The sequence below is a fragment of the Aulonocara sp. 'chitande type north' Nkhata Bay genome, linkage group LG8 (assembly GCF_057382095.1).
Source record: "Aulonocara sp. 'chitande type north' Nkhata Bay isolate Kocher_YH1m ecotype deep benthic linkage group LG8, A_spYH_male_GT1.1, whole genome shotgun sequence".
NCBI lineage: Eukaryota > Metazoa > Chordata > Actinopteri > Cichliformes > Cichlidae > Aulonocara > Aulonocara sp. 'chitande type north' Nkhata Bay.
Window position 1 is genome coordinate 8,768,750 of NC_141351.1, and position 26,292 is coordinate 8,795,041.

A 26,292-nucleotide genomic window follows, 5' to 3' on the forward strand; every position below is an offset into this window, starting at 1 on the left:
CCCATACAAACTTGAATTCATACAGTGTTATCCTCTTCCCCAAAACAAAACTGAAGTGATGCTGTTTTGTTTGTTTGAAAAAATAGGATGCATCCCAAATGTGGAAATGCAAATGATAAAAACTGGAATTCCACAGAGCGATCCAAGTGTAGCAGGAGGCTTAGATATTTTCATTATACCTCATTAATCTCTGTCAGGACATACTGTGACTTTACTTGCTAGTTTAGTGAAGTTGTCAGAATTGAATAATTTTAGCAAAGACCCTTAAAGTTAAAAGAATGCTGTTATTTTCTTTCATCCATCTTCTTATCCTTATGGTCGGAGGGGGGTTGGAGCCCAGCACGGCTGTCATGGGGTGAGAAATGTGGTACACTCTGGACCGGTCAAAAGTTCTATCACAGGGCAAACACAAAAACAGACAAACCTTCACTACTGTGGTCAATGTGGAATCATGATTTACCCTAACATGTCTTTCGACTGTGCAGAGAACCCACGCATCTACATGGAGAACATGCAAGCATATGCACACAGAAAGGCTTAGATTCAAACCCCTCTTTGCAGCGCGACAACAGCTGCTATTGTTACAGTGGTTATTTCCATCTGCAGCAATTTATATTTGATGTCATGGATCTGTTCTGAGACCTCCTCCTGCCTTCCAATGTGCATCTCTTCTGCAGCAGCTTGAGAAAGACCCCAGCACAGAACAGAGCAGGCATCAGTGTACATAAGGCACAAAAGGCATCTTTTGTACAGTCCAATACCTGCTGTGCACCAAAAAGCATACAGGCAATATTAATGGCAAGGAGTTAAAGAGACAGAAATTTCCCAAACTGACCAAATAGAGCTAAAAAAAGAACAAAATGAGCACTGGAATAAGAATAACTGGACTACCATAGGCTCCAAATCAATCACAATATTGTTTTATAACTTATTTAAAACTGCCAAAACGTAGCTGTGTTTGAAAATGTAACATGCCAATGTTGTGTTCACAACAGTTTCCACTGTTTCCAGCAAGCCTCAGCAAATCAATGAGACCAGCTAGAGACAGCAGTGAATAGAGTGTAAGTCTGGATGACACTGGTGCTCTCCTTTCACTCCTGGCTCGCATCCAAAAGAGTGCAGGGCAGAATAAACAGTGAGTAGGTGAACATGCTGCATGCTGTACTCTCTTTCTAGGCCCGACCAGAGAGAAGGGCAGGTCACGGTGGAGCATAGGGCTAATGTGGCAGTTCACGGGAGCCCCCCTCTGCCTAGCCCCCCTCCTGCTGTCACACTCTCACTAATAGGCTCACATGACTGTGTGCCACACTGACATGATTCTGTGACCAGTGAACAGTCAAAATGAAGGTTCAGCATCTCATTAGCACCATATTGAGAGAGACAGAGGGAGGGCCAGGCAGGGCAGAAAGAAGGAGGGGAGTTTCTTCCAGCTGTTTTTCTAATAACAGAGTGGAAAGAAAGTGAGACGGGGATAGTCACAGAGGGGGAGAAGAGCTAAACAAGCTGAAAAAGGATGGGGCTAAAGTAAAGGATCAGAAGAAAAAGAGGAAGAATAGTTTGTCGTAGCATGACTGCAAACTAGAAGCACAGCTGACGGGTAGGAGAGCGAGAAAGGTAAGTTTCGTCCTCCTCATTTGTTTGCCCTGAAGCTGTTTAGCATAGAATCAGCTACCATGCAAATGTTCTGATTTGTTTAACATTATTTTTCTCTTCCTACTGGCTTCTCTGCGTTTCACACCCACTTTGCGATCAACAACGTGTATGTGTAACTTTAAATGCCAAGGGAAAATTGGGTCAGTGAGAGAGGGAGAGGAGCATGTGTTAGAGGAGGAGAGGCACACTGGGAGAGGGGGAGATAGTCATGGAGAGAAATCCTCAGCAGCCCTTGAACTACAGTAACAAGTGGTCACTTGAGTAATCACTGGTGATTCAGAGAGAAATGTAAGTGCTGGTTGCTCCCTGGCATGAGTGCTCTGCTGCCACTTTTAATGCTTTCTTGGCTTGCGAATGCGAGTTTTTAAGAGTTAAAATACTTGAATGCATATGTCTGACAAACTATTTAAAACTTGTTCACATTTGTTCGCTTGTTGCTTCTCTTCCTTTCCTCTGCATGAACAGTAGAGTCAAGATGAAGCAAGTCTAGGTTGCGCCTGGGGGGACTTTTTTTAACCTTGTAGGAGCTCATAGAAAGTGAGAAAAATTAAGTCTAAACAAGATAATACAAGTACGGATACCAGCTATCTATAGAAAAGAAGCTATGAGTCTGACTCTCAGTCATGCTGAGTCTTGTGATGAGGTGTGGTTAGTCACTTTCATATTACTCAGCCAGCCATGTGTCAACGCGCTACCCAGACAGACAGAAGCCAGATTGTGACAAATTTGTGGATACATCTGCCTTCTTCTGTTCAGTTTCTCTTCTTCTGTCTGCCCAATGGGTCATACATAACATGCGGTGCAAATATGGCTGCTATGTGGACACTTTATTTCATTAAAATCACACTTTTTGTTGCCAGATCAGAAATCTGCCTCTGCACTCTTGCAGACATGATCTCTGAACTGAATGGCAACAAGAGTCAGAGTGGGAGACTGTTGGTACTAACAGGGCCTGTATTAGTCAGAGCAAATGGGAAAGATGACCTTTCCGCACTGTTTATTTTGGGAAGGCAACAGGAAGAATGTTAGAGCAGCTGTTCTATTCCTGCTGGCAGATCCCCACCCCTGTGAATTCCAGTCTGCCACTGGAACGGCACTCCCCTTAATAGTGCAGGAAGACTCCAAGTAGGGGTTATCTGGGCATTGTACAGTATAAATTACACAAAACTGTACAAGTTGTGATGACAATGACATAAGCAAACACACAACTACAAAGCTTTGTCAGTTTTTGTTTCTGTCAGATGCACTTCCCATACAGGGGGAGCGGTTTTGTTTACTAGGAAACTGTACACATCACACAGTGCAGACGTCCAACCTGTTGCAATGATAATCAACGTCTTCTGCCTGCCAATAAAAACTCTCTTTCTCTGCCTGCTATGTATCCAAACCAGTCTAGCAACTATCTTCTATAACAAATCTTTTGCTTTATGAGACAGACGTGCTCCCAATAATGGCAAGCCTTCCCAAAGAGCCTCCCGAGGATGCCAGGAAACAGAGTTTCTGGATGGTGAGGATTATATTTATGGTTAAGAGTAGGTGTGCCTACTCGAAAAAATTGTTATTCTCACATATCATCAACATCTTTCCTGCTTTCCTACCAGCCAGGGAATTATGTACGCACAGTGCATCGAACTGAACGGTCCTTCCAGGCATGCAACGACATAGTGGCCTGCTTCATGGAGAGAGCAAAGGTAGAAAAACAGTACGCCCAGCAGCTCAGCCAGTGGAGCAGCAAGTGGAAGTCCATAGTGGATTCTCGTAAGTATAAGAAGCTATGTCATGGGAAGACATGTTGGCTTAAAAACAGACACTCCCAGGCCTTTTCTCACCATCTCTGTTCTCACAAAGTCAAAATTAGTACTGATTTTTATTTTATGAGCACATCTGTGCTTGCCTGAAATTTCAGTGTAAAAATTAAGGTCATTATTTCTTTATTAGTACCATGACTCATCACTGCACCCTGTGTTGTTTCATTCCTCATCCCCTCTATTTTTTTCCTGCTTCCTCAGGGCCACTTTATGGCTCCCTCATGAGAGCATGGCAGTGTTTCTTCACCTCCACTGAGCGTTTGTCCGCGCTCCATTCTTCCATTTCGCAGTCGCTAACTTCAGAGGAGGGAGTCCGGGTGAAGACCTGGCAAAAGGAGACCTTTCCAAAGAAAATCTTCTGCGGGTTCAGGGAGAGCTACGACACCAATACGAGTTTTTCACGTGCGCAGAAACCCTGGTCCAAGAAGCTTATGAAGGTGCAGCACACATACATCCACCACTGTGAACTTATAATGATGGTCTAGCAATACCAAACAGGCTGAATGTCCTCTTAGCTTTTGGCAATGTCATTTTCTTAATCAGCAAATGAAAGATATATCTAAGAAATAAACACAAGATATATCAGACACGCAGATGAAGACTGCCCAAGAAGACCTGAAATGTTTCTTTTTCCTAGCAGCCTGTTAGCTTCACTTAGCAGAAAAATAGAAAAAAAGAGATTTGGCTTCATTTTCAAGGTAGTAACCCAGCAAACATGCCAGTGTACGCCCTGTCCAGCAAACCCACACTTGTCCCACACAGGCCCCAAGGGACAATGTTTGCTGGGAAAATATTACAGCAAGAGGTTCTAGGTCCAAATCTGCCAGCCGGCTGCATCTTTTATGTTCTTGCTGTGCTTGCATGGGTTCTCTGCAGGTACTTTGGGTTCCTCCAAAAGTCCAAAGACAGGTTTATTGGTGATCCTAAATTGGCTGTAACCATACATTTAAGTATAAATGGTTGGCTAGCTCTCAGCTCCATGTGATGGACTGGAAGCCCATCCAGGCTACCCAGTAATAGTGAGGATAGGCTCCATGGCCCTCCCTCCTTGATAAGAAATAAAAGAAACACATTATACCACATTTGTTGATGATGTGGTTTTATGAGGAACTCCATATCAGATGTTAGACCAAAGCTGCTGACTAGCTGCTTGTTTTATTTAAAGAAATGAGAGGGCCGGTCGTAGATCGGCTCAGCTAGAGGGTTGCTCTGCTATGATTGGTTATTATGCTAATAACCATTTGAATAAACACTATGACAAATCATTTTAATATGTATTTAGTAAGTTTGATTGAAATTAACATTATAAGTAGCAATATACCACTTTGACTAGTTACATGACGTGATATCAGGATATCTATGATGTCGTTCTGACCAGTCTAAATAACAACTGTGTGCTAGGTTAGCATCTCAGGCTGAGATGGTATGCTGCAAGTAAATTACAGAGTCCTGGGTTTGAATTCGCCCTGAGCCCTTTGTCTCTGTCATCACTCAACTGCCCTGTTGTCCTGTACCCCCCTTGAAAAAACGGATTTTTACAGCTTTCTGATGATACTAGCTAAGTGTTGAAGAAATTATAACTGAAAAAGGCATGAAATAGATCGATCTTATCATCAGCTCATCAACAAATCTGTAGCTGTAGCTTTGTTGTAGTAGAATGTTAATATGTACTCGCTGACTCCCAGTCCTCAGAGGTTTTGGTCCACATTGACACGATAGCATCACACAGTGGCTGCAGATTTTTGGGCTACACATACATGATGCCCATTCAATCACATCACAAAGGTGCTCTATTGGACTGAAATTGGGTGACTGTGGAGGCCGTCTGAGTACAGTAAACACATTCTTATGTTCATGAAACCAGATGGCAATGTTGTGGTTATAAAGAGATGAACATAGTCACTAACAGTATATTCAGGTATGCTGCGGTGTTTGAACATCGCTCAAATGGCACGAGAGGCACAAAAAGAGATGAGAAAATATCCCCCTTCATCGTTACACCACCTGCAGCTTGAACGGTTGATAAGAGATGGATCCATGCTTTTATGTTATTGATGTTTTATGTTATTCAAATTCTGACCCTTGAATTTCACAGCAGAGAATTCAAATTTATAAGCAGCTCTGTCATATAAGGCAGGCAGGTACACAACAACAAAGCGCCTTGAGGCGACTTTTGTTGTGATTTGGCGCTATATAAATAAAATTGAATTGAATTGAATTGAAGAGTCACCGAAACCTTTTGGACACAGACTATTTCCTGGTGAAATCTGAGTATTGACTTATCTGACTTTCCTGTATATAAAAATGATGTAATGCAACTAACTAGCTATAGTGGATGGACCTTATTATTTACTTTTTAGCAGATCAACAGTAGTTAAGCTCAGTTTAGTTCCAGTACAAAGATAAACTAATCGTGGCAAAAGCTTTGTACTTAAATGATAGATGTAAGTGGCCTTAACCTTTTTAATCTAACTCTCAGCAAAAAATGAAGAAGAAAGAATCTGGCTAAAAACTGCATATTTACTAAATCTGTTTTCCATCAAATAAATAATATTTACATGCAAATGTATATTCAACAGCTGGAGAAGGTTCGAGTTGCATACCACAAGGTCTGTCAGAGGGAGCAAGCAGCTCTGGAGAAAGAAAAGCAAGCAAACGAAAACTCTGAGATGAGCCAAGAGAAAAAGCAGAAGATGACTGAGGCCAGAGAGAAGGCCACGGAGGAGAAGGAAATGGTGAGGAGAGATGTTTAATCATTGCAACATTTCACTCAGTCACGCATGTTTAATTAGGGATGCATTGATAGGACTTCTAATTTCACCATTTCTTATTCACGACTCATATCTGCTGATATTTACTCAGTTGAAAAATTCTAAACACGAGCCCCAGCCTTCAGTTTTTGTTCCAAGCAATTTCCTTCTATGGAGATGTGTTATTGTTACTCTGCTCAGTGTTTATGGAGCACAGCATGGGAACAGCAGAGAGCATCAGATGATTTATACGTATTAGATTCTCTGTTAAAGCCACACAGCGGAGGTTCTTCCTGGGGAGGATACTCAACTTTGCATCATGCAGCTGTTTCTGCCTGCAGGCTAGAGATAAATATGAGAAAATCCTGGAGGACGTGTCGACCTACACACCTCGATATATGGAGGAGATGGAAGCCATTTTTGAAGAGTCGCAGGAAGAGGAGAGGAAGAGGATCAGCTTTCTCAAGCAAGTCTTCCTGTCCATCCATAGACACTTGGATGTCACCAACAATGAAAGGTGAGCAACTTGAATCCTTGAATGCTTATGTGTACAAATTACTTATTAGCATAAGTGGTAGCGTTGACTGTCTTTTCATCTTTGTGCCAGTGTCAAGGCAGTTTACAGTGAGCTCCACCAAACTTTAATGGCCATTGATGAGCAAGATGATCTCAAATGGTGGAAGAACAATCACGGTCCAGGCATGCCCACCGACTGGCCAAAGATTGAGGTACACAGACATGTAAACAGCTGTATTATTCTATGTGTGACATAAACACTATATACTAATTGAGTCTATTGTGTTTATGTCGATATTTTGTATACATATACTATACATATAAACAAATTTCATAACCTTAAGTGTATCCACAATAAATATCCACTTATGAAACGTTTTGGCTGTTGCAGTTTTTTATATTAGAAAGGTCTTATATTTAGTTTAATAGCAAGAGTGCTAAGCTATCAGCTAATGCTACCTAGTTTAGCTGAATCACAGACACGGTATGTTAGCGCTAAAATACAAATAAAATAACTTTTACTCACCAGAACTTGAGGGCAAACCTGTTGTAGATGGCAGAGCAATACTATTTGTCAGATAATTAAATTAACGTGAAAACCCCACGAAAATAGCAGAGCAGTCTAGTTCATGAAGAAAATATAATCTGAACCAAACATTATTCAGCTTTAAATATTGTTCAGCTTTAAAGTTACTGTGCAACTGTGTAATAAAAATGTGTGCTCACGACTTTGGCCTTGAGAGCGATAAGAAGCGAAGAGACTAGAACACCCAAGGCCGCTTTCCTTTTATGGAGTTGTTTTTCTGCTAATGCAGCACTTTCCTCACAACCCCCTCCTGTAAGTTTTAGAGAATATATACCCATCCTCACAGCAAATATTTGGAATCTCTTGATGTGAGCTGTTTTTGAGAGGTTGTCTCTGTCTCAATAAAAGTTCACTGATTCCCCATCTGCAGCAGGTGTCCGGTTGTCTTCATTCTCCGCCAGCCTGGTTAAGTCTATTCCTCCTTAACATCTAAAAGAACCTATTTAATGAAGGAAGACGGGTTCACTTTGTGTTTAATATTATTCTATTGCTGTTGTTGTTTTTTTTATATCCTTCAATTGGCGTCACGAACAGGATCCGCTCCAGGTCAAACTGGAACGGGAGGGAGGACATCGGCCGTGGTCTGAGTGAACGGAGTTTGGACAAAAGCTGTGTACACACAAAAAACAAGGTAAGCAGACCTTTTATTTCTGCTATATTGAACATTATAAAAATACTTAGTGTCCAAACTCCTAGTAATTCATAACCAAAATTGTCTGGCTTACTTAAGGCTTGTTGAGAATCAGACAAGTGAATAAGAGATAAGTGAATAAGAAATAAGTGAATAAGTGAATAAAGATAAGAGTGAACTGAGGTCTGACCACGGTTGCAGCCGACGGGTTTGCTCTCCGGTGTCGGATACATACCTCAGCAGGTCTGGGACCTTGAAAGGGTTTATTAGTAACGCCTTTCTAAACAAATTAAAAGGTTAAAGGCCTTGAGAATATTTTTTAGTAATATTCTCTAAACTACAGAAGGGTTAGGAAGGCCCAGAGGACTTTATTAGAAAAGATCCTCTAAAACTTAAAAAAGAGAAGTACTGGTTGGAGTCCATAGGAGGGGTCCCTTTGATCAATAGGAGAAAACGGATCTCTTCTTAAAACCCCGATGATTTTAGTGTTTTAAATGTTTTGATGTTCTGTTTGATATTGGACACACATAAATACACGCTGAATGCTTGCTGTGGAACACTGGGCAGGACAGTTTGGTTCTCCGTTGTTCACAGATTACACAATTAAAGGAACTAGGTTCCTCTTTTGGTTAAAATAATACACCACACATAGAATTTTTTTACACATTTATTACATACATAAGGAGGGTAATGAGTGACTGCAGGTAATGTATGAAGTGTGAATGAGACGTGTGAACAAGGTGACAACCAACTAGCACCCCTATCAGGAAGCTCTAGGCAAGGTTACCCGCCAGACTCCGGTTTGGTAGAAGCTTGGTAACACCTGAAGGGATATTTCAGTGCTGACTCACCTTTAAAGCAGCGCCCCAGCTGATTAGTGCCTAACAGAGGCAGAAACCCAGCTGGCCCAAATTCTCCTTTAAAAGCAATAAAAGAACACTCCTCCATTGACAGTAAAATGGATGGAGAATTAGATCGAGAAACTAATGATGATGGTTGGGGTCCCGGTGTTATTCTTAGCACATTGGGAGAACAATTAACATGTGTTGAGACAGTCATCAACTCCACACACCAGCCTAAAGAAGCAAAAAAGCAGAAAGAGTCATTGAGGAAAACAGCTGAAAGATGCTTTTAAATTAGTCAAAAATTTAGCAACACCAGCAGAGAAATAGAGAAGTGAGATAAAGTTGTTCTGGCATATGGTGTTTTCTTAGGAATTCGAGTGCTATCGGGAGGGCGTTCCCGAGGTATGTATTGATCAGCAAGGCTAGGCCTGGGATATAGGTGCTTTTAAATTAGTCAAAAAGTTAGGGGTAACCTCTTCTGGCATATGTCTATGCGGGCCCGTGTGTAAATAGAACATAAATTACCGGTGTGTGTAAATAAAGTGTAAAATAGTGGTATAAACTGTCTGTTGAATTTCTCCTGAGTGTTGAAAAAAGGAAAAACTCTTTTCTGCTCTCTCTGAGAGAGGGGCTGTGTGTGTGAGACAGGAAGTGTGCATGCCCATAGAAGGAAAGAGATGAGGTAAACTCTGTGCAGATAGACCGAAGTAAAAAAAAAAAAAAAAGGAAAAGGGTCTCTCTCTGTCTCTGTGAGAGAAAAAAGGTGGGGGCCGAGTGAGCCCGCGGGGCCGAGCGGGTCCGCGGGAGCGAGCGTGTATGCTGTATGAGGAAGAAGGGAGTGAGAGGGAGCGAGTGGAAAGAGTAATCGAGTATTTGGTGATTTTTTTATTATTTCAGAGGCACTGGGTAAGAGTTTTGACTTTAGCTGTGAGAGTTGTGAAAAGAGCAGGTTTTTCTTTTGTTGTAGACTGTGAGTAATCGGTGTTTTTCTGCCTATTGTGCTGCGTGGAAGACACAGAAGTGTAGAAATGTTTGTGGTTTATCTTTGTTTGACGTTTTATATAGAGTTGGTTGATTCAGGGTGATTTCTCCCGTTTAAGGGAGGAGTTGCATTGTGGTTATGTTAAAGCTTTGCTGTAGGGGTATGTGTGTGATTTTGTGCTGGCTTCGCATGTTTAAATGGATGCATAGAAGTTTGTCAGTGAGAAATTGTTATGGTGGGGTTTTAAAGTTAGTAAAGAGTCAAACAACGCCCGCTGTTTTAAAAAGGCCCAAAACATCATAAAAGACACCTCACATCCTGGCCACTCCCTGTTCGAACTGTTGCCCTAAGGCAGACGGTACAGGGCAATCAGAGCAAGGACTAATAGACTCAAACACAGCTGTTATCCAACTGCAATAACACATCTGAATACTACAAAAATGTCCACCATGCCACTCTTGTGTTAATCTATGCACGGTCTGAAGCATGACGGTGGGAATACTTAGTATTTTAAGTATTCTATCTATTTTATTGATTGAATTTTATTGTTTTTTTATATTTGATATTACTAGGGATGATGCAATGATCGGGGACCATTCTTAATGTCGTCGGTCTCATGACAATGACAATAAAGTTTTTGATTTTGATTCTGATTCTGAAATACACCCTCCTCAAGAGTTCAATGATTTAGGCAGTTATGTTTATACAAATACTAAATGTATGTTTAGTGTCTTCATACAGGTGTTTTTTCTTAACCTGGAAGCCTGAGTACGGCAGCAGAAGACAGGCCAAGCTTTGGCTAAAATTCACGGCTGGACACCAGAGTTGTCCTCACCCCTCCCGGTAAAACAAAAAAGAGAGAATGTAGTTTGAGGCGGGTTTTTCTCGCTGAACTGCTCTGGGTGCTGTGTCCCTGAATCTCACCAGTGTTAACCTCTGGCGGAAGACATGGAGAAAAGGAAAAGATGTTCCTGGTAAATCACTGAAACAAATAAAACCACACACAACCAGAGAAAGATATGAGAAGGGTGAGGAACAGACACATGTGCGTGTTAGAGAAATGCCTCGTTTGAGAAAAAGTTAAAGTAACCCATATACAGACGCACCCATACATGCAATGAAGAAACAGCTTACATACATGTGCACGTACATGCAAGGTTAAAGTAGCGACACTTAACATACACCTGTTTTTAAATGATATAGTTTATACATTACTGACAATTAAACGCTTTGGGTTGCAGGACAACAACGTAACGTCAAAAGACAAAGACACTGGTCTGAGGATTAAGTGAGGACTGAAGAAAATATAATCTGAATCAAACATTATTCAGCTTTAAATATTGTTCAGCTTTAAAGTTACTGTGCAACTGTGTAATAAAAATGTGTGCTCACGACTTTGGCCTTGAGAGCGATAAGAAGCGAAGAGACTAGAACACCCAAGGCCGCTTTCCTTTTATGGAGTTGTTTTTCTGCTAATGCAGCACTTTCCTCACAACCCCCTCCTGTAAGTTTTAGAGAATATATACCCATCCTCACAGCAAATATTTGGAATCTCTTGATGTGAGCTGTTTTTGAGAGGTTGTCTCTGTCTCAATAAAAGTTCACTGATTCCCCATCTGCAGCAGGTGTCCGGTTGTCTTCATTCTCCGCCAGCCTGGTTAAGTCTATTCCTCCTTAACATCTAAAAGAACCTATTTAATGAAGGAAGACGGGTTCACTTTGTGTTTAATATTATTCTATTGCTGTTGTTGTTTTTTTTATATCCTTCAATTGGCGTCACGAACAGGATCCGCTCCAGGTCAAACTGGAACGGGAGGGAGGACATCGGCCGTGGTCTGAGTGAACGGAGTTTGGACAAAAGCTGTGTACACACAAAAAACAAGGTAAGCAGACCTTTTATTTCTGCTATATTGAACATTATAAAAATACTTAGTGTCCAAACTCCTAGTAATTCATAACCAAAATTGTCTGGCTTACTTAAGGCTTGTTGAGAATCAGACAAGTGAATAAGAGATAAGTGAATAAGAAATAAGTGAATAAGTGAATAAAGATAAGAGTGAACTGAGGTCTGACCACGGTTGCAGCCGACGGGTTTGCTCTCCGGTGTCGGATACATACCTCAGCAGGTCTGGGACCTTGAAAGGGTTTATTAGTAACGCCTTTCTAAACAAATTAAAAGGTTAAAGGCCTTGAGAATATTTTTTAGTAATATTCTCTAAACTACAGAAGGGTTAGGAAGGCCCAGAGGACTTTATTAGAAAAGATCCTCTAAAACTTAAAAAAGAGAAGTACTGGTTGGAGTCCATAGGAGGGGTCCCTTTGATCAATAGGAGAAAACGGATCTCTTCTTAAAACCCCGATGATTTTAGTGTTTTAAATGTTTTGATGTTCTGTTTGATATTGGACACACATAAATACACGCTGAATGCTTGCTGTGGAACACTGGGCAGGACAGTTTGGTTCTCCGTTGTTCACAGATTACACAATTAAAGGAACTAGGTTCCTCTTTTGGTTAAAATAATACACCACACATAGAATTTTTTTACACATTTATTACATACATAAGGAGGGTAATGAGTGACTGCAGGTAATGTATGAAGTGTGAATGAGACGTGTGAACAAGGTGACAACCAACTAGCACCCCTATCAGGAAGCTCTAGGCAAGGTTACCCGCCAGACTCCGGTTTGGTAGAAGCTTGGTAACACCTGAAGGGATATTTCAGTGCTGACTCACCTTTAAAGCAGCGCCCCAGCTGATTAGTGCCTAACAGAGGCAGAAACCCAGCTGGCCCAAATTCTCCTTTAAAAGCAATAAAAGAACACTCCTCCATTGACAGTAAAATGGATGGAGAATTAGATCGAGAAACTAATGATGATGGTTGGGGTCCCGGTGTTATTCTTAGCACATTGGGAGAACAATTAACATGTGTTGAGACAGTCATCAACTCCACACACCAGCCTAAAGAAGCAAAAAAGCAGAAAGAGTCATTGAGGAAAACAGCTGAAAGATGCTTTTAAATTAGTCAAAAATTTAGCAACACCAGCAGAGAAATAGAGAAGTGAGATAAAGTTGTTCTGGCATATGGTGTTTTCTTAGGAATTCGAGTGCTATCGGGAGGGCGTTCCCGAGGTATGTATTGATCAGCAAGGCTAGGCCTGGGATATAGGTGCTTTTAAATTAGTCAAAAAGTTAGGGGTAACCTCTTCTGGCATATGTCTATGCGGGCCCGTGTGTAAATAGAACATAAATTACCGGTGTGTGTAAATAAAGTGTAAAATAGTGGTATAAACTGTCTGTTGAATTTCTCCTGAGTGTTGAAAAAAGGAAAAACTCTTTTCTGCTCTCTCTGAGAGAGGGGCTGTGTGTGTGAGACAGGAAGTGTGCATGCCCATAGAAGGAAAGAGATGAGGTAAACTCTGTGCAGATAGACCGAAGTAAAAAAAAAAAAAAAAGGAAAAGGGTCTCTCTCTGTCTCTGTGAGAGAAAAAAGGTGGGGGCCGAGTGAGCCCGCGGGGCCGAGCGGGTCCGCGGGAGCGAGCGTGTATGCTGTATGAGGAAGAAGGGAGTGAGAGGGAGCGAGTGGAAAGAGTAATCGAGTATTTGGTGATTTTTTTATTATTTCAGAGGCACTGGGTAAGAGTTTTGACTTTAGCTGTGAGAGTTGTGAAAAGAGCAGGTTTTTCTTTTGTTGTAGACTGTGAGTAATCGGTGTTTTTCTGCCTATTGTGCTGCGTGGAAGACACAGAAGTGTAGAAATGTTTGTGGTTTATCTTTGTTTGACGTTTTATATAGAGTTGGTTGATTCAGGGTGATTTCTCCCGTTTAAGGGAGGAGTTGCATTGTGGTTATGTTAAAGCTTTGCTGTAGGGGTATGTGTGTGATTTTGTGCTGGCTTCGCATGTTTAAATGGATGCATAGAAGTTTGTCAGTGAGAAATTGTTATGGTGGGGTTTTAAAGTTAGTAAAGAGTCAAACAACGCCCGCTGTTTTAAAAAGGCCCAAAACATCATAAAAGACACCTCACATCCTGGCCACTCCCTGTTCGAACTGTTGCCCTAAGGCAGACGGTACAGGGCAATCAGAGCAAGGACTAATAGACTCAAACACAGCTGTTATCCAACTGCAATAACACATCTGAATACTACAAAAATGTCCACCATGCCACTCTTGTGTTAATCTATGCACGGTCTGAAGCATGACGGTGGGAATACTTAGTATTTTAAGTATTCTATCTATTTTATTGATTGAATTTTATTGTTTTTTTATATTTGATATTACTAGGGATGATGCAATGATCGGGGACCATTCTTAATGTCGTCGGTCTCATGACAATGACAATAAAGTTTTTGATTTTGATTCTGATTCTGAAATACACCCTCCTCAAGAGTTCAATGATTTAGGCAGTTATGTTTATACAAATACTAAATGTATGTTTAGTGTCTTCATACAGGTGTTTTTTCTTAACCTGGAAGCCTGAGTACGGCAGCAGAAGACAGGCCAAGCTTTGGCTAAAATTCACGGCTGGACACCAGAGTTGTCCTCACCCCTCCCGGTAAAACAAAAAAGAGAGAATGTAGTTTGAGGCGGGTTTTTCTCGCTGAACTGCTCTGGGTGCTGTGTCCCTGAATCTCACCAGTGTTAACCTCTGGCGGAAGACATGGAGAAAAGGAAAAGATGTTCCTGGTAAATCACTGAAACAAATAAAACCACACACAACCAGAGAAAGATATGAGAAGGGTGAGGAACAGACACATGTGCGTGTTAGAGAAATGCCTCGTTTGAGAAAAAGTTAAAGTAACCCATATACAGACGCACCCATACATGCAATGAAGAAACAGCTTACATACATGTGCACGTACATGCAAGGTTAAAGTAGCGACACTTAACATACACCTGTTTTTAAATGATATAGTTTATACATTACTGACAATTAAACGCTTTGGGTTGCAGGACAACAACGTAACGTCAAAAGACAAAGACACTGGTCTGAGGATTAAGTGAGGACACGACAAATTTAGTGGTTAAAAGGGTCGACTTGGGACATGTTTTTGTTGATTGTTTAAGACAAATGACTACTGAATGATAGGAAATTCCTTTTTAGGTTTCTAAACAGGATCTTAAGAATTTTAACACGTACCTGTGTTGTCCTGTCAACTTGAGGGGTTATGAGTTGATTATATGGTGAAAAAAAAAAAAAACAAAAACAAAAAAGGGGGGAGACGAGATCTCGTTGTTTCTCCCCTCTCGGGATAACACAGCCAACACAGCACAGCCAACACAACATCATTTTCCTGTTCGCCTGTTTTGTTTTGTTTTTGTTTTTTCTGAAAGCCGAAGCTGACCTGGACTCCTACCCTCCCCTCTACCATCGTTGCCCTCTCCGCGACCATCTTTGACCCTTTGACCCCTGAAGGCCACAGCAGCTGGACTCACAACAACAACTTGAGGATGTCAACAGTGCTGCAAAAGAGTGATCTCATGCAGCAGAGACGGAGAGCACTAAACCTAAAGCCCGTTTCATTACACGGGGGAAATTCCCAGGCTGCGTCAGCTGACAGAGCTGTGACGAGACGCGCATTAAGCCCGGAGGAAAAGGGACGGTGAGCAGAAGGATGCTGACCTCTGAGAAGAGCCGAACAGCAGAGCTGCAGAAGGCCGTGGAGCAAAGTAAGGACAACATAAACAGACCCAAAGAGGAGGGGAGGACCCTAGGCCATGCGTCAGGCCGCTGGTTTACCTAAACTACAGAACAGGAAGGTGATGAACACAAACATATACCAACACACGAACACACACTTCTGCATGCGCCTACTTAGAATGAAGGGAAACACACACATGAACACTTATGCACTTGTTGAGGGAGTAAAAACTGATACATACCCATGCACTAAAATCAAAATGTTGATTTAATTTACTAAGAAGTGACACACAATGCTCCAGCTGCTGCAATGAAGAATGCTTTACTGACAAAGGCTCAATGCTGCACACAACAAAGTCAAATACAGAATTTGCTATAATAATAAGCCCAGAGGGCATTTGTGTGGTCTGGGGAGCAGAGTCCGGAGCGGTTTGGTTATGAAAATGATGCCCGTGCGAGATATCTGGGGCTTAAGGCCTCGACTTAATTGTTTACTCTACACTAAAAAGAAAAGAAAACACTCTGAGCAGTGGTGCAGAGTGAAAACGAGGAATTAACAGTGTGAGTTTTATTTCAGAGCGCCACGTCATTGTGATGGAGATTTAATAAAGGAGGAACACACGGACAAAGAAGAAGAGAAGGGGGGGCAGCCCTTGAACGCGATTGCCTGAGGCATTAAAGTTCTGTGCTAAATTCTGGTTTCCAGTGTGAGAAAAGTCACGCAGTGCCAGTAGTAGAGCTAGGTTGAGTGATGATTCTAAATTACTGTAAGTAAATCATCGTACACCGTTCAAGTTTCATGAAAACGGGGATCTAGACTTTGTTGAACCCTAGGCAATTTGAACAGGTAAAAGTCGAGTGACCAAGTAGCAGTTGAATAAAAGTCATTGAATAAGTCTTGAAATAAACTGTCAGAATTAAGAGAATTAAAACATTTCAAGAGCTCAACTTACTTAATGGTTCAATTTTGTTTCACGAACGCAAAACATATAGGTTTATGAATATGAAAAGGTTGAGGTGGTGTTGATTTGACTCTGTGTAGGTTTAGGTTGGTATTTTTATTGATGGGAAGAATATTCAGTGACAAGTCCTAAGACCCGGGCGTCTGCATTTTGTTTTTGTTATTTTTCATTTTATTTTGTTTTATGTTTACTGATTTTTGTTTGTGAATCTTTTCTTTAAGCAGATCTGCACATCGGAAATTACAAGCATTACACGTCGGCGAGAAAATTGTTGTAAGTGAGTTTCTCCGCATTGAAATGGGTTCTGGAGGAAACACTTGTGGGGACAATTAGAAACGAGAGTCCCTGTTTAAAAAAGGATTCGGCGAGGTAATCCAAACTCAAGTTCTTGTTTCTTTTTGAGATGACGTCATTTTGCTGAGTGTGGAAACTAGATGCGACAACAGGTTTCACTATCAGCAAAGAACGGATGAATGGATGAAAGACTGGGAATAAAAACAAACGGACTGACTGGTAAAAGATGACAAGACTTGACCATGACTCAAGGTTAACCACCTCCACCTAGATAGGATAAAAGGGTGGATGAATTTATGTGGGTTTCTTTTACAGGAGTAGAAGGATGACAAAATATTCGAGGATGAGTGAACCTGTAAATGCCATTTTTGTGTCTTGTGTTGCTTACAGAGGTAACTGCGCAGCGTTACCATTTACATTTTCTTCCCTACAGGGTTACAGTTTTAATGTTTTTCTATTACAGGATTTCTGGGCGGATGTGTGAAGAAACGGTGTTTATGGGTTAGGAGTTGGGGATGCTATTACACTGTATTCTGGTGAGAGTGTTGGGGGAGACACACCCTGTCTTGAAAACTGTGATTCTTTTACAGGAAATGTTTTATAGCACCTATGGAATGAGGATGTCTGACTACGGTCAATGTGCTGCTAATGTTTGCTTTGCTTTGGTGAGAGGGGTGCAGTAGAAAACAGACAAGTGACATGACAACAAGTAATAATAACAGATAACAAATTTGGGGACAGTTTGACCTAGAGCCCACTAACTGGCCATTAGGGGCTCTCTCTCTCTCATTGCCCAAAGGGTGAATAAAGCAAATTGTGGCAATAATAGTGATTTAATGATTGGAGAAACCTGAACATGATACTTGTCTGTTGAGCTGAATCGTTTATTACTCTTATGATTTTCCGGTGGGACTATGAAGATTTTTTGGTACAGCTTGCAGGTTGTTGCTCTTTAACTCCTAGAACACGCCCTTGGCGAGGTGGGGGGAACTGGACCACCTTTCTGTGCCCCATCATCCTCTATTAGACGACATCCAAGCTAAGTAAACATGTCTTGGCCCTTTCCCCCTGAAATGACAGGCAGGCAAAGATGTTGCGTCTTTGTTTGCTTCCTGGCCCTGGGTCTCATTCCCATTGGCATAATCCTGATCTGTGAAGGGCCCCCGACACTTCTGACACCTTCAAGTTCAAAAGCTTCGCCCCCTTCTGACAGTCCCAATCTGACAAATGTAGCCCCTAGGGTCTTGCCCACCACTTCCTCTCCAGTTTTACCATATTCACTTTTGAATGTCCTTAGCAGTTACCGTTCTGAGTTTATTTTACGGTTGATTTATTCTTTCACATTTTCACGTTTATATCTCTCATTATTATAGTATACTCTGTACTCTCCACATTTTTATCATTACTTATGCTTTTTGGTTGCTGAGTTACAGGAACTGTTAATTTTGTGTCACTACCCTGGTTGCACTAACTCGTTGTACCCTTGTGTGCAGGACAGCTGTTACTGCTTTCATCGGGAACCGAGACTGCTTGCAGCCGACCCCTGGGCAGGGTGGTGCCTGGACTCTTTTCTCCTCATCTGCAATGACAGATAAAGACAAATGAAAAGACCCGAGGAGTTTTTCGAGCCAGGCTTCGACACGTCTCTGTGTTCCTTTGATTGTTACTTATTTTTGTGTGTTGACCCATTTAAGATGGGTCAAAAGGGGGATTTGAAGAAAATATAATCTGAATCAAACATTATTCAGCTTTAAATATTGTTCAGCTTTAAAGTTACTGTGCAACTGTGTAATAAAAATGTGTGCTCACGACTTTGGCCTTGAGAGCGATAAGAAGCGAAGAGACTAGAACACCCAAGGCCGCTTTCCTTTTATGGAGTTGTTTTTCTGCTAATGCAGCACTTTCCTCACAACCCCCTCCTGTAAGTTTTAGAGAATATATACCCATCCTCACAGCAAATATTTGGAATCTCTTGATGTGAGCTGTTTTTGAGAGGTTGTCTCTGTCTCAATAAAAGTTCACTGATTCCCCATCTGCAGCAGGTGTCCGGTTGTCTTCATTCTCCGCCAGCCTGGTTAAGTCTATTCCTCCTTAACATCTAAAAGAACCTATTTAATGAAGGAAGACGGGTTCACTTTGTGTTTAATATTATTCTATTGCTGTTGTTGTTTTTTTTATATCCTTCAGGACACGACAAATTTAGTGGTTAAAAGGGTCGACTTGGGACATGTTTTTGTTGATTGTTTAAGACAAATGACTACTGAATGATAGGAAATTCCTTTTTAGGTTTCTAAACAGGATCTTAAGAATTTTAACACGTACCTGTGTTGTCCTGTCAACTTGAGGGGTTATGAGTTGATTATATGGTGAAAAAAAAAAAAAACAAAAACAAAAAAGGGGGGAGACGAGATCTCGTTGTTTCTCCCCTCTCGGGATAACACAGCCAACACAGCACAGCCAACACAACATCATTTTCCTGTTCGCCTGTTTTGTTTTGTTTTTGTTTTTTCTGAAAGCCGAAGCTGACCTGGACTCCTACCCTCCCCTCTACCATCGTTGCCCTCTCCGCGACCATCTTTGACCCTTTGACCCCTGAAGGCCACAGCAGCTGGACTCACAACAACAACTTGAGGATGTCAACAGTGCTGCAAAAGAGTGATCTCATGCAGCAGAGACGGAGAGCACTAAACCTAAAGCCCGTTTCATTACACGGGGGAAATTCCCAGGCTGCGTCAGCTGACAGAGCTGTGACGAGACGCGCATTAAGCCCGGAGGAAAAGGGACGGTGAGCAGAAGGATGCTGACCTCTGAGAAGAGCCGAACAGCAGAGCTGCAGAAGGCCGTGGAGCAAAGTAAGGACAACATAAACAGACCCAAAGAGGAGGGGAGGACCCTAGGCCATGCGTCAGGCCGCTGGTTTACCTAAACTACAGAACAGGAAGGTGATGAACACAAACATATACCAACACACGAACACACACTTCTGCATGCGCCTACTTAGAATGAAGGGAAACACACACATGAACACTTATGCACTTGTTGAGGGAGTAAAAACTGATACATACCCATGCACTAAAATCAAAATGTTGATTTAATTTACTAAGAAGTGACACACAATGCTCCAGCTGCTGCAATGAAGAATGCTTTACTGACAAAGGCTCAATGCTGCACACAACAAAGTCAAATACAGAATTTGCTATAATAATAAGCCCAGAGGGCATTTGTGTGGTCTGGGGAGCAGAGTCCGGAGCGGTTTGGTTATGAAAATGATGCCCGTGCGAGATATCTGGGGCTTAAGGCCTCGACTTAATTGTTTACTCTACACTAAAAAGAAAAGAAAACACTCTGAGCAGTGGTGCAGAGTGAAAACGAGGAATTAACAGTGTGAGTTTTATTTCAGAGCGCCACGTCATTGTGATGGAGATTTAATAAAGGAGGAACACACGGACAAAGAAGAAGAGAAGGGGGGGCAGCCCTTGAACGCGATTGCCTGAGGCATTAAAGTTCTGTGCTAAATTCTGGTTTCCAGTGTGAGAAAAGTCACGCAGTGCCAGTAGTAGAGCTAGGTTGAGTGATGATTCTAAATTACTGTAAGTAAATCATCGTACACCGTTCAAGTTTCATGAAAACGGGGATCTAGACTTTGTTGAACCCTAGGCAATTTGAACAGGTAAAAGTCGAGTGACCAAGTAGCAGTTGAATAAAAGTCATTGAATAAGTCTTGAAATAAACTGTCAGAATTAAGAGAATTAAAACATTTCAAGAGCTCAACTTACTTAATGGTTCAATTTTGTTTCACGAACGCAAAACATATAGGTTTATGAATATGAAAAGGTTGAGGTGGTGTTGATTTGACTCTGTGTAGGTTTAGGTTGGTATTTTTATTGATGGGAAGAATATTCAGTGACAAGTCCTAAGACCCGGGCGTCTGCATTTTGTTTTTGTTATTTTTCATTTTATTTTGTTTTATGTTTACTGATTTTTGTTTGTGAATCTTTTCTTTAAGCAGATCTGCACATCGGAAATTACAAGCATTACACGTCGGCGAGAAAATTGTTGTAAGTGAGTTTCTCCGCATTGAAATGGGTTCTGGAGGAAACACTTGTGGGGACAATTAGAAACGAGAGTCCCTGTTTAAAAAAGGATTCGGCGAGGTAATCCAAACTCAAGTTCTTGTTTCTTTTTGAGATGACGTCATTTTGCTGAGTGTGGAAACTAGATGCGACAACAGGTTTCACTATCAGCAAAGAACGGATGAATGGATGAAAGACTGGGAATAAAAACAAACGGACTGACTGGTAAAAGATGACAAGACTTGACCATGACTCAAGGTTAACCACCTCCACCTAGATAGGATAAAAGGGTGGATGAATTTATGTGGGTTTCTTTTACAGGAGTAGAAGGATGACAAAATATTCGAGGATGAGTGAACCTGTAAATGCCATTTTTGTGTCTTGTGTTGCTTACAGAGGTAACTGCGCAGCGTTACCATTTACATTTTCTTCCCTACAGGGTTACAGTTTTAATGTTTTTCTATTACAGGATTTCTGGGCGGATGTGTGAAGAAACGGTGTTTATGGGTTAGGAGTTGGGGATGCTATTACACTGTATTCTGGTGAGAGTGTTGGGGGAGACACACCCTGTCTTGAAAACTGTGATTCTTTTACAGGAAATGTTTTATAGCACCTATGGAATGAGGATGTCTGACTACGGTCAATGTGCTGCTAATGTTTGCTTTGCTTTGGTGAGAGGGGTGCAGTAGAAAACAGACAAGTGACATGACAACAAGTAATAATAACAGATAACAAATTTGGGGACAGTTTGACCTAGAGCCCACTAACTGGCCATTAGGGGCTCTCTCTCTCTCATTGCCCAAAGGGTGAATAAAGCAAATTGTGGCAATAATAGTGATTTAATGATTGGAGAAACCTGAACATGATACTTGTCTGTTGAGCTGAATCGTTTATTACTCTTATGATTTTCCGGTGGGACTATGAAGATTTTTTGGTACAGCTTGCAGGTTGTTGCTCTTTAACTCCTAGAACACGCCCTTGGCGAGGTGGGGGGAACTGGACCACCTTTCTGTGCCCCATCATCCTCTAATAGACGACATCCAAGCTAAGTAAACATGTCTTGGCCCTTTCCCCCTGAAATGACAGGCAGGCAAAGATGTTGCGTCTTTGTTTGCTTCCTGGCCCTGGGTCTCATTCCCATTGGCATAATCCTGATCTGTGAAGGGCCCCCGACACTTCTGACACCTTCAAGTTCAAAAGCTTCGCCCCCTTCTGACAGTCCCAATCTGACAAATGTAGCCCCTAGGGTCTTGCCCACCACTTCCTCTCCAGTTTTACCATATTCACTTTTGAATGTCCTTAGCAGTTACCGTTCTGAGTTTATTTTACGGTTGATTTATTCTTTCACATTTTCACGTTTATATCTCTCATTATTATAGTATACTCTGTACTCTCCACATTTTTATCATTACTTATGCTTTTTGGTTGCTGAGTTACAGGAACTGTTAATTTTGTGTCACTACCCTGGTTGCACTAACTCGTTGTACCCTTGTGTGCAGGACAGCTGTTACTGCTTTCATCGGGAACCGAGACTGCTTGCAGCCGACCCCTGGGCAGGGTGGTGCCTGGACTCTTTTCTCCTCATCTGCAATGACAGATAAAGACAAATGAAAAGACCCGAGGAGTTTTTCGAGCCAGGCTTCGACACGTCTCTGTGTTCCTTTGATTGTTACTTATTTTTGTGTGTTGACCCATTTAAGATGGGTCAAAAGGGGGATTTGAAGAAAATATAATCTGAACCAAACATTATTCAGCTTTAAATATTGTTCAGCTTTAAAGTTACTGTGCAACTGTGTAATAAAAATGTGTGCTCACGACTTTGGCCTTGAGAGCGATAAGAAGCGAAGAGACTAGAACACCCAAGGCCGCTTTCCTTTTATGGAGTTGTTTTTCTGCTAATGCAGCACTTTCCTCACAACCCCCTCCTGTAAGTTTTAGAGAATATATACCCATCCTCACAGCAAATATTTGGAATCTCTTGATGTGAGCTGTTTTTGAGAGGTTGTCTCTGTCTCAATAAAAGTTCACTGATTCCCCATCTGCAGCAGGTGTCCGGTTGTCTTCATTCTCCGCCAGCCTGGTTAAGTCTATTCCTCCTTAACATCTAAAAGAACCTATTTAATGAAGGAAGACGGGTTCACTTTGTGTTTAATATTATTCTATTGCTGTTGTTGTTTTTTTTATATCCTTCATTCAGTGAGATGAAGCCTAGCAGACAGTTAGCTGCCTAGTTATCACCAACCGTCACTGCTAATAATGCGCAACTTTAAGCCTTCTTTTAAAAACATCATCTCGGCAATTATAATTAAAGGGGAAATTAGCTGATAAAAACAATAATACTAGGTGGTAAACATGTTAATTTCTACTGTAAATTTGGGAATTTTAATATGCAAGGTGTTTTGAATTCAGAGCCATGAATTGTGTTTTTGCAGCTCTTTTTTGCAGTTTTTGTCAGGGAGCTACATGTTAACCTATATATTCTTTTTCATGTTACATCAGGAATGGGTCCCACCAGTAAAAAAGCTCAAGCGAAAGAAGAGAGACCAAAAAGGAAAGGAAAGCCGACCGTAAGTTACCCCAAGTGGTGTGTGTGCTTTTATACAGTTCTGTAAAAAACTATCTACACCATCCATAGGAATTAAGAACATAATTAGCAGCCAAAAACCATCAAGTAACCAAATCAAGTAACCATTTGCTTAATTTTTCATCAGTAAGTTTATCACCTGCAAAAATCAAAAAGCTACAGGACTTAACGTGTTAAATGTTAAAGTTTATGACTGAACAATTGGAAAAGTATGGCTTGTTTGGAAGGATTGCCATCTCATATCAACTGTCACCGCTGGTGGAGGTGTGCTTTTTTGGGTTTGTTTTCAGCCAAAGGACCTGAACAGTTTGCAGACATTGAGTTGACCATGAACTAGAATACCAAAGTATTCTAGAGTAAAATGTAAGGACATCTGTCTGATAGCTGGATCAAGCAACAGGACAACGATCCTACGCACAGCAGTGAATCTACAACAATGGCGGAAAAGGAAAAGAATCAAAGGTGTTGCGATGGTCCAGTCAAAATCTGACTGAAACGTTGTGGCAGATCTTTACAGGAGCTGGATATAAATGAATACTCTCAAACCTCAATGAGATGAAGCAAGGTTGTAAAAAAGATTAAGTCAAAATTCCTCTGCAATAATGTGAGTCACACAGAAAATGATTACTTTGAGTTATTGCTGCTGAAGGTAATTCTACAAGTTGCTGAATCATAGGGTATAGTTAGTTATTCACGCTATGCAGTCCTGTGAAAACTTTCTTTTTCACGTCTGAATAAATAATAATGATCCAGAGGTGGACAATACATTTTTCCGCCTGATTCATATTCGTCGTTTTTACTTTTCCTCTCCTCCTAGTGTGATGATTGGGGGTGTGAAGGTGCGAGCTTTGTACGACTACGTGGGAGAGGAGGGTGATGAGCTGTCCTTTAAAGCAGGTGACACATACAGTGTGACGCAACAACGCCATTTTATTCTCGGTGTAAAGGCAAGATGTTTATGCCAAATTACAACCGCCACATCAACATAAATACGCGTAGGAGGACAGAATTGTAATCAGTCCTTCTAAAATGATGATAGACGGGCTGGTGAACACAAGTGTGCTGCGTGGAATTACTAATGTGATATTTTATGGTTTATGCTGCTGTAGTTTCATTTTAATAACTTGTAAATGGCCACGGGAAAAGTATGGAGTAAAATTAAGCTGAATTAATATGATTTGTGCATAAAAATGTAAACAAACAAGAGCTTGTTAATGCTTTTATGCTGATCATTATTTCACTAAATTCAACTTGGATCTTTTTTTATTATCTCTTGAATGATACACCAAAAAAGCATGCAATGTGGATCATGAAATTAATAGACTGTGTGCATGTGGCTTACCAGAAAAAGGTTAGGACCCACTGCCCTAGGGTGCCGAAATCAGAAAAACACAAGACAGCATTTGCAAGGTTGCCTGGAAACCCATATCTGAACCGCAGGATGACACATGGAGCAAAAAACAACTGTTACTGTCAGTTAAGCCAACATGAAACCTAAACAGATGTGTGTTTTTATTCCCTGCACACTTCCACGCTTGTTTATTTTAGTGCTGTGTAACAGCAAGATGTCCAAACTCTAATATTCTTTTATATATATGACTCCAATCTCCTTTTGAAATATGTCTTTACAACATCAGTTGAATTTTTTGCCTTAATTAACATTAATTTCACCGTGTTGTATGCCCATAACTGAACTGAGTTTTGTTCTGTTTGATGCCAGGTGAGGTATTCCTGAAGGTCGAGGAAGAGGACGATCAAGGCTGGTGCCGAGGAGCACTGAGCGGTGGGAAGGAGGGGTTCTACCCAGCTAATTATGTTGAAGTTGCAGAGTGATATTAACACTGTTCAACATATTATGCCCTGAACCTTTTTCTTACAAAGACTTGGTTTTTAAATTCTTTATAAATACCACTTATTTATCGTCTAAGATGTTGTCACACTGATGTTGAGCTTGTGTCATATAGTATCTGTTCTCAGACATTTTTTTAATGTTTAAGGCCTTAATATCGAAACCCACTTGATTAAAGTACATCTTCAATATGAATTAACTTATGAGAGAATAGAATGTACTGTTTCTGCTGGATGTGCATATGTGTGAGTGTGTTTGCATGTTAAGAGAAAACACAAGAAAATAAGAGAAGATATTTATTTACTGCCTCAGTAAATAAATATCTTCAGTCATTAGATCACTGTAATACAGATGAAGCTGATAGTGATTGTTGGGGTTTACACAAGTGCAAGTTTACAATGATGTGTGCATGCAATGTTAATGCCTATTTCAATATTAAGCGCAGAAAATTGCTTGATTGCAGGAGGAATTATCAAAATAAAAGTAATCTCTTCCTCTGTTCTATTTTGTTGCCGCCTACTTTTTGTTGCTTGTGGTTCTTACTTGACTGAGCAGAATAATCTCTGTGCAGATTTTGAAATACAGAAAATACAGTACCGGTATATATGGTAAAAACCAAGCCTATACCTCTAATTATCTTGAAAAAAAGCAATAATAATAAAGAAATAAATGTTTGTACAACTCTAACAAGCTCAAGGTCAATACTTGATGTGACTACCTTTATTCTTCAACATTGCCTAAACTCTCAGGAAAACCTTCGTGTTAAGTAGTCATCTGGAAGATTTCTCCAGGCTTCTTGAAGAACATTCAAATCTCTTCTTTGGATGTTTTTTCCTTTTGTTCCATTCTCTGTCAAGATGATCCCACACTGCTTCAATATTGTTGAGGGCTTAGTTCTAGGGAGATTCTGCTGTCTGTTTTCTACCCAGATATGCTTTCACCTGGGTGGCTGTAGCTAGGTAGGACAGGTCATCTACTAATCGTGAAGGCTGGTGGTTCAATCGCTGACTACTCTGCATGCCAAATATCCTAAACCCGAGTTGCTCTCTGATGCATCCATTGGAGCGTGAATTTTGGATAGAAAACACTTAAGTAGGAAAAAGTATAGAAAAAAGTGCTT

At 41.0% G+C, this 26,292-nt stretch overlaps 1 protein-coding gene and 1 long non-coding RNA gene across 3 annotated transcripts; both read left to right on the top strand.

Moving 5' to 3' along the window:
• Positions 1-1,420: 1,420 nt before the first annotated feature.
• Positions 1,421-25,804, top strand: LOC147323087 (protein kinase C and casein kinase II substrate protein 3-like). Of its 2 annotated transcripts, none has more exons than XM_086303237.1 (10): positions 1,421-1,614; positions 3,090-3,160; positions 3,255-3,411; positions 3,663-3,898; positions 6,041-6,196; positions 6,553-6,728; positions 6,819-6,939; positions 23,239-23,306; positions 24,141-24,220; positions 25,044-25,803. In XM_086303237.1, the coding sequence occupies exons 2-10, from the start codon at positions 3,104-3,106 to the stop codon at positions 25,154-25,156; spliced, it is 1,164 nt and encodes a 387-aa protein (XP_086159363.1). In that variant the 5' UTR covers positions 1,421-1,614; positions 3,090-3,103; the 3' UTR covers positions 25,157-25,803. The 2 variants fall into 2 exon arrangements, with proteins under 2 accessions (XP_086159363.1, XP_086159365.1); XM_086303239.1 differs by lacking the exon at positions 1,421-1,614 and adding an exon at positions 1,655-1,941 and having other exon boundaries at positions 25,044-25,804.
• On the top strand, positions 6,994-22,783 carry LOC147323088 (uncharacterized). The gene is made up of 2 exons (XR_015130699.1): positions 6,994-7,718; positions 7,848-22,783. It is a non-coding gene; the product is annotated as an uncharacterized LOC147323088 (long non-coding RNA).
• Positions 25,805-26,292: the final 488 nt, after the last annotated feature.